The sequence below is a fragment of the Urocitellus parryii genome, chromosome 7 (genome assembly GCF_045843805.1).
Source record: "Urocitellus parryii isolate mUroPar1 chromosome 7, mUroPar1.hap1, whole genome shotgun sequence".
NCBI lineage: Eukaryota > Metazoa > Chordata > Mammalia > Rodentia > Sciuridae > Urocitellus > Urocitellus parryii.
The window spans coordinates 19391004-19403169 of NC_135537.1; the positions used below are offsets into that span (position 1 = coordinate 19391004).

Below are 12166 nucleotides of genomic sequence, written 5' to 3' on the forward strand. Positions count from 1 at the left end.
TGGGCATTTGAAATTATCTGATTTGGGTGAGAATAAGGATTTATGTTTTTCCATATTATACTTGCTACTCTAACCTTTTTCTCCACTTAATGAAAATTTCAGTAAAGTATCAAAATAATCTCCTCATACCTTATAAAATATGCAATTAAGTATATGAATCTAAGGATTTTTTTCATTTTAAATCTTTGTTTTTTAAGCATCTAGTACAATGTGTGACCCAAAGGATGCTTATCAGAAATAGTTTGTGGTGTGACACTTTCAAATAGATATTTTGTAAATACAGGTGTTCTTATTATTCCCTAAAGTTATGTTCTATAAAATCACCTTGAATGCTGGACTAATAAATCCTGAACCATTGCTTGCAGGGGAAATATTGGTTTAAGTTCCTCTGAGTAGCCACGGGATATAACTTTTTCATCAGTCAGTATAGTCAGTGCACTGCATTCCACAGTCCAACTTTTATATTTTCAGTCAATACATAACCTTGTTTATGTAGGTTTCTATACACACATACATACACACACACACACACACACACACACACACACACACATATACACACATATTTTTTTTCCCTCAGTACTAGGACACTGCACCACTGAGTTATATCTCCAACCTTTTTATTTATTTATTTTTTGGCTGGCTTCAAATTTGTACTTCTTCTGCCTTAGCCTCCCACATAGCTGGCATTACAGGCATGTGCCTCCACACCTAATTAAAGTTAGCTTTAAAAAAAAATATATATATATATATATATATTTTATAATGTTAAAGAATCAATATATTATTGATTTTTTAACATTGAACTCATGACCAAGAGCATTATTACTCAGAAGTGAATTAAGCTTATCTAGCACACATTTTATCTCCATAAGGTACATCATAGCCTTCTTGCACTAAGGAACATTATACTATACTACACTATCAAATTTGGAGGACATTTTAAACAGTGAAAGCACTAACAAAAAATACACAAACCCCAAAGATGTGACATTAAGTAGATCACCCAAAGGATGCTTATTCACAGTGCAAAAGGTGAAATAGGAAGGTAGAGCACTGCTGGGTTTACCCTCAGCTGGGAACACACACATTAAGTAACTCACATTTCTCTCCATTGTAAGCATGTCAATGAATGACCACAAAAACATTGAGTATTGATTTTTGAGTCACCAATAAATTTTTTTTTTAAAGAGAGAGTGAGAGAGGGAGAGAGAGAGAGAATTTTTAATATTTATTTTTTAGTTATCGGCGGACACAACATCGTTGTTTGTATGTGGTGCTGAGGATCGAACCCGGGTCGCACGCATGCCAGACAAGCGCGCTACCGCTTGAGCCACATCCCCAGCCCTCACCAATAAATTTTAACAATTAGAAAATTTGCAAATACAGAACCCATGTATAATGAGATGAACTGTATTTTGAAAGTAAAACAGTGATCAGCAGATTTATATTTTCAGTAATAATAAATTTCTGGTTATTTAAAAAATATTATTTTGGCAGACCAGGAAAATACCAGTCATAGAATTACCAATTTATAGGTTTGTTTAATTATCTCACTGACAGATGAGAAAACTAAGATTGGAAGAATAAAGTTTCTTTCTTGCTATCATTCAACTATACAATAGTAGAACTGAGACTGAACTTAGACTCCTGTTTTTTCATGTAGTAAATTCTTTAATATGGTGATTCTTAGTCACTACACTGTTTTTCCCTAGCAATGCTATTAGCAAGTAGTAAATAAGATCACTTAGATTGACTTTGAAGAAGTGCAAATAATACATAATTTGAGGGAAAGTAATCTTCACCTAATTTCTGTATCCAAGTATAGCTGTTGTCTGTCCACTCAGTTAAAGTTCTGCTTCCTTACAAGGGAGTCATTATTGTAGAAGTACTCCTCAGATACTGATGAATGTGCATTCTGCTAAACACCAGAAGAGTTGTTGTGGCTCCTTGTTAGGGCATTTCTAATAATGGAGAATAGCTTTTATATGAATAAGAAATTTACTTTTTAAAGACCGATTTACATTTTTGTCTCATCTATATTGAATATGTAACTTATGTCAGCAAAACTTTTTATGACCACAAGATGTCACTAAAAACAAAATTTAAGCAGCTTTCAATTTATAACTATAATGTCTTTTAATAGTGTAGTTCTTTGTGTTTTTTTTCAAGTTTAATAAGCATTTACTAAGTGTGTATTATGGGCTCATAATCACTGTATTTATTTGGAAAATTGGCATACAGTTTCCTAGGAAATGGAAATGGGGGTCAAGATAGAAAAGTCAATTTTTATTGGAAATGGGGGTCAACTAGGAAAAAAATTCCCATCAACTAGAACTGTTCTTCTGAATGGGACTCGAGAACTTTTCCAACATGTTTAATTTTTGACTAGTAAATCAAAAGAAGGGCACATGGTGATTTATGGAGTATGACTTATTCTCATGAGGACTTTGCTCCTTTGACTTCAATACCTGATTCACTGAGAAGAACTATAGGAAAATTTAAAAGAAGCAGAGGGAAACCTTTCTTTAGCATTATTAAAGTAACTTTAGATTATCTTAAAATATCCCGTCTACATGGAATGAAATAAAAGTTTTGAAATTCTTAAAGGTTAACGTTATAAATACCATGTATTTCAGCAAAGATCAGACTTAAAATTTAAATAATCTCTAGTATTCTGTCTTGTAAGTTTATGATGGTTTTATAGAGCTGCCTAACATATTTTTTATCTTAATATTTAGTCAGTCTATTTCAGATGTTAACTACCAAATCATTTAATTTTGTAATCTAAATTACATACTTATACTTCACCTCACCCCTAAATATCATCCTACAAAGTGCTGAAGAAGATTTTGCTTCATTTTGTATCTGTAATATTTACTTCATTTGCAAGTGAATAATTTAAAATTGGCAGTAAATTTTATCAACATGCTTTGTACTCTCACAATGTCTTTACACTCAGACTTTATGGTAACCTATGTGATCACCTGTCACACTGGGTACACACAAGTTCAGGAATGCCCAAAATAATACTTATGTAGGCATCTGGATATTTGTCCTTCCAAATTGTAAATAGACATAAAAAGCCAAAGCCAACCTTTATTTTTTTATCATTAATTTGCAATGGCTGGTTTTTCAACATTTCTTACACCAAATCTTATAATATATAAAAGCAATGCTGTACTTTTCCCCTCATCCTTGAGGTACATTATAAGAACCCTAAGACTATCAAGTGCAGTTTAAAAACCAATGTGCTAAAGCAAAGAGCTTACAAGGATTTGACTATGGGAAGGGAATAAAAAGAAAAGCCACAGATTGGAAGAAAATACTTGTAAACCACATAGCGAAAAAAGGACTTGTATCTAGAATGTGTGTATATACATGTACATATATATACTTGTGTGTATATATATGTGTGTGTGAATATATGTACACATACACACACATATTCAGTATATTATATGATGTTTGGAAACTCAGTTTTAAAAAAATATAATTAGAAAATGGTTGAAATACATGAACAAAAGGCAAATAAACATGTGAAAAGATGTTCAATTAAGCCACTAGGGAAACCAAATTAAAACCATGAGATATCAACATATATCTATCAAAATAACTAAAATTTAAAAAGTGATAATGAATCCTGATGAGAAGGTAGAGAAATGGGATTACTCATATGGCTGGTGGAAATGTAAAATGGTACAGATACTCTAGATAAGGAGTGGCAGATTCTTATAAAACTAAACTTGAACTTACCATATAATGTAGTAACTGCACTCCTGGAAATTTATCCAAGAGAAATAAAAACCCAAGTTTATGGGGAAAAAGTGTACCAATTAATAATGCCACTAGCCCATTACTGTCTATCCCCCTATTTGTACTAGCTCCTACCATGTTGTATATGTATTTATTTGTTTCTTTGTTATCTAACTCCTCCACTAGAACGTAGGATTCATTAACAAGGGGATTTCAGTAATTCATTGCTATATTCCCAGCATTAATAATACTACCTGAAATTAGTTAGTATGTAATAAGCAGTGAGTGGATTAATTATTAATCAGTGGAAAGGATTATAAAGCATATTTTAGAAGAACTTGAGACTTCTACAACACTTAACAGGTGTCTTTGAATCTGCCCTTGCATAGACTCTGACATTTCTCAGATGTATGTATATTTTGATTTTCAGGTCATACATCCTGTCAGCTATGTCTATAGTCACAATTGAGAGTTGCACTTTAAACAATAAGTTACATGTGATTGAAAAAATCTTGTGGCAGTAGTTATACATAAAATCATAGTACTCTATGTTCTTTAAATTTGAAAAAAAAAATTTAATGATAATGTTTCACATTTGTTTTCAATGAGTTTTGTTTTCTTGGTAGAACACACTTTTTATGTTTATATACATATTGATTTCAGTTTTCTCTGCTCTTTGTAAGGAAAAGTTAATGTCAAATATTTAAAAGTACTAATATAAACATTTTTAGTGAAGTGTAATTATTATGGGGAGATTAATAAAAATAACAGTAGTTTACCTTTAAAAAACATACATTGTTGTTATTGGCATCTTTATTCAATTTCTTTTACCTTCCAGTGCTGAGGTTTTCCAAATAATCAGCCAACTCTTAGGGGTTACTTAAAACACTTGGGGTTTATATAAAAAGAAACAGAAATCTGTTTAAGGATTTTTGATATTGCATTATGATTTGCTTTCTATTTTTTTATAGGTTGTTTAGGCTTTGATAACTTACCTTTCTTAAGTTTTGATTTTTCACACAAAGTCTCTCTTACTGCTTTTTAAATCTAGGTGACTGTGGAGATCATGTTGTCATAATAAACACAAGACACATTGCATTTTCTGGAAACAAATGGGAACAAAAAGTATACTCTTCACATACTGGGTAAGATTTCTTTGCCATTGTCAAGGAAAATAGTTAAAAGGTATTACTTTAGCTGCCACTCTTATTTAAAAGGAAAAAGGGTATTTTCAAAAAATTAGCATTTAATAAAATACTAATTATACTCATGTTACATGTATAAGTTACTCAATCAAAATGAACACAAAATTATGCCAAATATTAGCTACTACCAAAACTATTTGCTTCCTACAAGCTTTTTATGTAACTTCTCTAATCAAAATTATTCTCATTTTTAAGTCAGTCTTCTAACTGCTTTCTGCTTTCTATAATTCATCTTACTGCTGTTTCCAGAACCATCTTGAACAGATGAAATTTCACAAGAAGTTTAAGGAATGGTCACTCTTTAAATACATTCTTATTTGTCAATATCTCTTAAATAAATACTCACGTGGATGTGTTCTCATGGTTTGCAAGTACAATGTGACTCTTCCTTCTTAGTCTAAAACTTAAACTCCCTCTTCCGTTGCAATAGAATTGTTCTTCAAAGTCTTGTGACTAATATGATTCATGGAGCTAAAACTATTAGCTAAAATTTTTTAGTCTTTTTCAAACATGTCCCATTCAATTATGTCTTTTCCTTCTTATGTGTTTTAGTTGTTTTAATTCAACTGCAAGACCTTAACTTTGCTCGTTGTAAAATTTTATCTTCTCCCTGTCGAGATATTTTGAGATCTAATTTTGTTGTCTAATGTATTGGTTAATCCACAGATTCAGATGAAGGACAAAATTAATTAAGCATACCTTTTATATTATCATCTAAATTTTGGTGCTAAATGTTGCTCTTCCATTCCTGATCAAAATCATTTTTTTGTTTCTAACTGCACCTTCACCTCTGGTGTTCTGGTATGTTTCTTTTCATCTCTTGCATAACTTTTTTGTTTTCTTGAGTCAGCCTTTGCCCATTCTTCACCTTAAAATACATTATTGAAATCTTTACATAACTTAACAAAAAACTAGCATTCATAGTAGTTTCTGCTATTGGCAAATCTCTACATATAAATCAAATTCTATGAAATCAAGAGATAATTGGGAAGTAATAAAAAAGTCAGAATAACAAAATGTGATAAAAACCTAAAGGAAATTATTGACACAAAATGCTGTGAATTACTGTGTGGTATTACTGCAAAGGAAGGGAAATAACAACAGCTAGTGGTAAGCAATGAGTGTTTACATCACTGGTAGTGTCTGTCCCTGTCAGTAGTGCTTTCTCACTGATGGATGAAAACTGCGCGGCACTGCATAACTGCTGCTGTTTGATCACCTTTTCTTTTAGCCAACATATTGCTATTGCTTATCTCTGCCTTTGTGGTGTTGCTGTGGCAGGAATGTAATTTCATCTTATCTTTCTCGTGAACTTTCATATTTAACCATTAGAAACTGGTTCAGATGTCATCTTTTCTGGGATACATTCCCTATTTTCTCACTGTCCATAGAGTTAATCACTTTCTGTTTTTTTCTATTGGCTCTTTACTTAAACCTTGTACAAACTACTTTATTATGCTCATAACACTGTTATAATTATGTATTCAAAATTTAACTTATAATTGTAACATTTTTTGATTATTTTATTTATTCTAATTTGTTGTATATGACAGCAGAATGCAATTCAATTCATATTACCAAATAGAGCACAATTTTTCATGTCTCTGGTTGAACACAGAGTCACATGTAAAATTTTTTTTAAATATGCTAATTTTTGAAAATGTAGAAAGTTTAAAAAAGGAATAAAATTTACTTCTGATCCCATGATTTAACATTTTTATATATAAAAAGTTTATATTTTCATTTACTTAATATAAAATTACCAGGGAACCTTTTGGTATGTATTATTTTTGGTCACTGTACAGTAGTGTACTATATGATTTATAATAATCAAGATGATTTAAAATAAATCTCTGATGTCAGGCACAGTGAAAGATGCCTATAATCCCAACTACTATCAGGCTGAGGCAGGAGGATTACAAGTTTGAGGCCAGCCTCAAATATATTTTCATGAGTTAGAGATACAGCTTACCTACTAGTCATTCCAACAGAATTTATTTCCTTATTTTTCTTGAGAATAGAATCCTATAATATTTATCTGTGCATCCTCAGTACCTAGCATAATGGGGATTCAGAAAATGTTTATTTGATTTATTTTATTAAAAAAAGCACATGGCAAATAATTTAAACAATTTTCCCTTAATCCATCCAGATGTCTTATGGTGGAGAAAGAAATGTAGTTATTTTTTCGCTAGTAAAAATCAACTGAGTATTGCATTACTGAAGTCATTCCCCTACTCAGAATTTTGCATTAGCTTTCCAGATCCTTAGGATGAAATCCAAGCTCCTAAAATATAGCATAAATGGTGTTATGCTTTAGAATTTGCCATTCCAGTAGCAAATACAGATTCTTTAGCATAGAAGCTACAAAATATTTTTCCATGGATAGAAAGATTACAGGTATAGAAGTCTAGACAGTTTTACTAAAACTGAAATACCATGAAGCAAATAAAATAATATTAGTTTGAAAAGTGCCCATCTTTCTCAGAGAACTTCTAAATTTGATTTCTTAAGTTTTATTCCCACAATGTGATTTCTTAAGTTGTCTTTAAAATGTTTTTATATTTTCTTAAAAGAAAAACTCGTGAAAGGAATCACACTTACTTAATCTTAAGTTTTTCTGACTTTCCAATTTTAACTGTTTCCTAAAAATAATTGAAAATTTGTTCTTTTATACAAATATTTTCTCATTTGACTTTTAGAAATATTATGAAGTAGATATGGCAGATTTTTTTCTTTTTAGTAAAATCATATAGACAGGTAAAATGAATTGCCTAAAATTTATACTAGGAGTTACTACAAAACCTAGTTTAATTTGCTAATTCATCCATTTTACATATAATATTTGATCTGAACACAATGAAGTATTTTATTACTTGGAGCCAACAAGTGACTCTTAGTGGCCAAAACTCATTACCTATTTATAGTATGAACTTGACTTTAGAAACCAATTGGTCTACCACCATTTTCCTTAGATTTAACCCCTAGCTTATACAATTGGCCTAATATGGCAGGGAACATGAACTATCCTGGCTCATTGCTATTTCTTTTTTAAATCAAGCAGTGATAGATTGCCCATAATAAAAGGATGAATGACTAAGCAGTGTGGAGATTCCTTGGAAAACTTGGAGTGGAACCATCATTTGACCCAGCTATCCCACTCCTTGGTTTATACCCAAAGAACTTAAAAACAGCATACTACAAGGATGCAGCCAAGTCAGTGTTTATAGCAGCACAATTCACAATAGCTAAACTTTGGAACCAACCTAGATGCCCTTCAATAGATGAATGGATAAAGAAAATGTGGCATATATACACAATGGAATATTACTTAGCAATAAAAGAGAATAAAATCGTGGCATTTGCAGGTAAATGGATGGAGTTGGAGGTTATTAAACTAAGTGAAGTAAACCAATCCCCCAAAAAACAAATGCTGAATGTTTTCTCTAATATGAGGATGCTGATCCATAATGGGGATGGGTGGGGGGGACATGGGAAGAAGGGAGGAACTTTAGATAGGGCAAAGGGGAAGGAGGGAGGGGAAGGGCAGGGGATTGGGGGTAGGAAAGATGGTGGAATAAGGTGGACATCATTACCCTAAGTACATGTATGAAGATAGAGCGGTGTGACTCTACTTTGTGTACAACCAGAGATATGAAAAATTGTGCTTTATATGTGTAATATGAATTTAATGCATTCTATTGTCATATATAATAATTTAGAATAAAAAAATTAAATACAGTTATGTCCAGAAATTTTTCCAAGATTAGAACTATTTATGAAGTGATGAGAGCTGGCCACTTAAGAGAGCAGCATTTCAAATAGCACAGGTTACTATTTTATATTTCAGACATTAATAAACAGTATAGTTTCCAGAAACAAGAATAATTTACTAAAGTACTTAATCAAAAACGAGTGATCAACTTAAGGATACAGTACCATATCCTATACCCAGTTTTAATCTCTACTTTTTTAATAGCTACCCAGGTGGATTTAGACAAGTCACAGCTGCTCAACTTCACCAGAAGGATCCAATAGCAGTAAGTCTACTGAATTTTTTTATTTATCATCTAGGAAAAGATGGATTCATCTCCTTTCTCTTCTACAGATTCTTCACTTTAGCTATCTTACACAAGTTTTGATAAGTATTATTTTGATTGCCATTCAATTTGGTGTGTGTCCTAATTACTATTTATTATGTTTTACATTTAGCAAAGAATTCTAATGCATTTTTTTAATTTCTTGAATCCTGCATATTTGCATAGAATATGAGTTTGCTGCAAATACTTTGAGGGGGTGGAGAGAGAGAGAGAGATGTGTGTACTTCTATGTGTATGTATATATATTTCATCAAGTATGCTAAGTATGTTGCTCCAGCCACATATTCTTACTGGCTTGTTTTTGTTCTTGTTTTATTATTTATCTGAAAGAGTTCTTTTGTTTTTCTAATTTTTAATGTATTCTTAAAATCTCAGTTTGTGGTTTAGTCATTTTTCCTTATAAGTTTGTCAATTTTTTTATTTGTATAGTTTGAAGACTTAATGTTAGATAAACTTAAGTTTGAAATTATATATAATTTTTGTAAAGAATAGATCAAGGTCAATGTGTACTGAACTTCTTTGTCTTCAGTCATGATTTTTACTTTGAAATCTGTTTTTTTCTGAGAGTATAGGTATAGCAGACGCTTTTTTTTTCATGTATGTTTGCCTCATATATTTTTTCCATTATTTAAATTTTACCATTTCCTATTATAGGTGTGTTTGTTGTAAGCATCATGGAACTAGATCTTATTTTATTTTCCTTCCCTTGTCTTCTTTTGGATTTATTCAAGTTGTTTATTATAAGTCTAAGGTTAATCAGTATCGTTACCTTCCTCTTAATCAAATCAAAGACTTTAAATCATTTTTAATACCCACCTTCCCTCCTAGCCTACGTGCTTTCTTTTTTTTTTCATTTTAAATTATATTTAATTCATTTACCAATGTATTTAGATGCATTTATTGTTAACAGTTTTACATGCACAATTTCCTTTAATTTTCATGGTCACCCATGTCATAGTCCTATTTTATAGAGTAAGAAATCATGTTTCAGAGAGGTAAAGAAACTTGGCAAGGATCACAGCCAAAAGGGAGGCAAAGGTGATTTCATTCAACTGAGAAGTCTATACTTTTAACCACTTGTGTTCTTTTTTTCCCCCTGGGTAAATATTATTTTATTCTTTTCTTTCTATATTCTATATTCTTCTACCTGCTTTCTGTATTCTTTCTATATTCTTAAAACTCTTTCAGTTTAACATTCTTGTTATTGTTTTATCCTGCTTTTAATTTTTTAATGATTTTCTTTGCTTACAATTTCTTATTGTAACTCATCCTTCCTTCTGGGATCAATTTTCCTTTCCATGCATACTTCCCTTTGACATTCCAATGGTTATGTTCTCCTAATTCTGAACTCATTTTTTTTTGTCAAAACTGTCTTCTTTATTTTTACTTTCATTCTTGAAAGATAATTTTGTTATACAGTCATCCCTTGGTATCCATTGTGAATTGGTTCCAGGATATCCATGGATAAGCAAATCTGCAGATGCTGAATTCCCTTACATAAAATAGCCTGGTATTTGCATATACCTATGCACATCTTTCCATATACTTGACATCATCTCTAGATTGCTTATAATACCTAATAGGATGTAAATACTTTGTAAATAGTTGGCATACTGTATTGTCTTACAATGATCAGAATAAAATTTTGTAGTTGTGATTTTTTTTTCTTTGAAATATTGTCAACCCACAGTTGGTTGAATCTGTAGAACCTACTAATACAGAGGATCAGTTGCATATACAGTTCTAGGATGAACATTGTTTCTCAGCTTTTTGAAGCTACTGTTTACATAGATTTCTATTTTTAGTATGCATAAGTAGGATGTTAATTTTTTTGTATGTACTGTGTCTTTCTGCATAATTTTAAAATCTTATTCCTTTTTTTTTTTTGCTTTGGTTTTCATATATTTCTTTGGGGATCTTGTGTATTTTATTTGAGGATTACTGTGTTCAGTTCTAGAAATTTTAGCTCTTACATCTTTTAGTATTTGGTCTCTTTACTGTTTTTTCTTTCCTTTTGAAAAACTGATTATACTTAGATTTTTGCATTTTATTGTGCATGACTCATACCTCTCATATTTTTTGTCTCCCTCTCTCTTTGCTACAGTTTCAGTAATTTCTTTAGATCTACGTACCAGTTCTCTAATTATCTTTTCATCTGTGTCTAATTCAATTAATCTTTTCATTGAATTATCTTTTTATTTTCTTTTCTTGAAGTTTTACTATTTGGTTCTTTTTCAAATTTGTTGATCAATTTTGATAGTCTCCTGGTCAATTTTTCATATTTTAGTTCCCTATTATATTTCTTTAAGCATAATGTACATATTCTTAACATTTATATCTGACTGTAATATTTGTGGTCGTTGTGGATCTTCAGTTTATTGTGTCTGTTCAGGATACTTGATACACTTAAGTATCTTGGAATTTCATCTCTGAGAATTCTTTGAAACATGTTAAAAATTAATTTTTTAAAAAAAGGATTTACTTAGTTACTGTGAAGTGCAGAGGGTTATTACCATCCTAAGACTTCTTTAAGCTAAACTTTAGACTTAAGATCTTGATTCCCATAAAAAGGTATATTTTGGGCCTCAAAACCTTGTGAGGTCACACTCACAGTGAAAATTACCTATCAGCAAAGACTTTTCAACAAATTTTAATTTCTCCACTACACCCCCTGATACTGTCTTTCCGGGTAATATCTACATTTATGAGATTACTAAAGTATTTATTACTTTATCTTTCATTTGAGTTATATACAGGGAGAAGTGCTAACCTATATATCAATCTTCAATATGAATAAAACCAAACTTTCTATTTGTATTACAATTTATTTTTCCTTTTAAAATTCTCAGTAAACCTGGCATTTAAACTATACTCTGAATAGAGAGAGTGTTTTCCATTTTTATGGACTATTTTAGCTTTTTTATTTAAATACATTCATAAATGAGCAAGAGTGTTAGACTCTGAAGATATTCTATTTTATTACCCCAAAATAGTGAATATATATATACACACACACATACATACACAATCATTTGTTTGTAGTACTGCCCAAAATTTTCTTGGTTAAGTGTAGGGGAGGATTATTTTACTATAATGATGCCTGAC

General features: G+C 31.0%; 1 protein-coding gene across 1 annotated transcript in view; it reads left to right on the plus strand.

Annotated features, from left to right (window-relative positions):
- Mrpl13 (mitochondrial ribosomal protein L13) overlaps positions 1-12166 on the plus strand; it is a 41089-nt gene that overhangs the window by 5326 nt on the left and 23597 nt on the right. Inside the window, exons 3-4 of the mRNA XM_026393867.2 lie at positions 4808-4901; positions 8941-9001. Coding sequence (XP_026249652.1) covers positions 4808-4901; positions 8941-9001 — 155 coding nt within the window. The remainder of the gene's footprint in view (positions 1-4807; positions 4902-8940; positions 9002-12166) is intronic.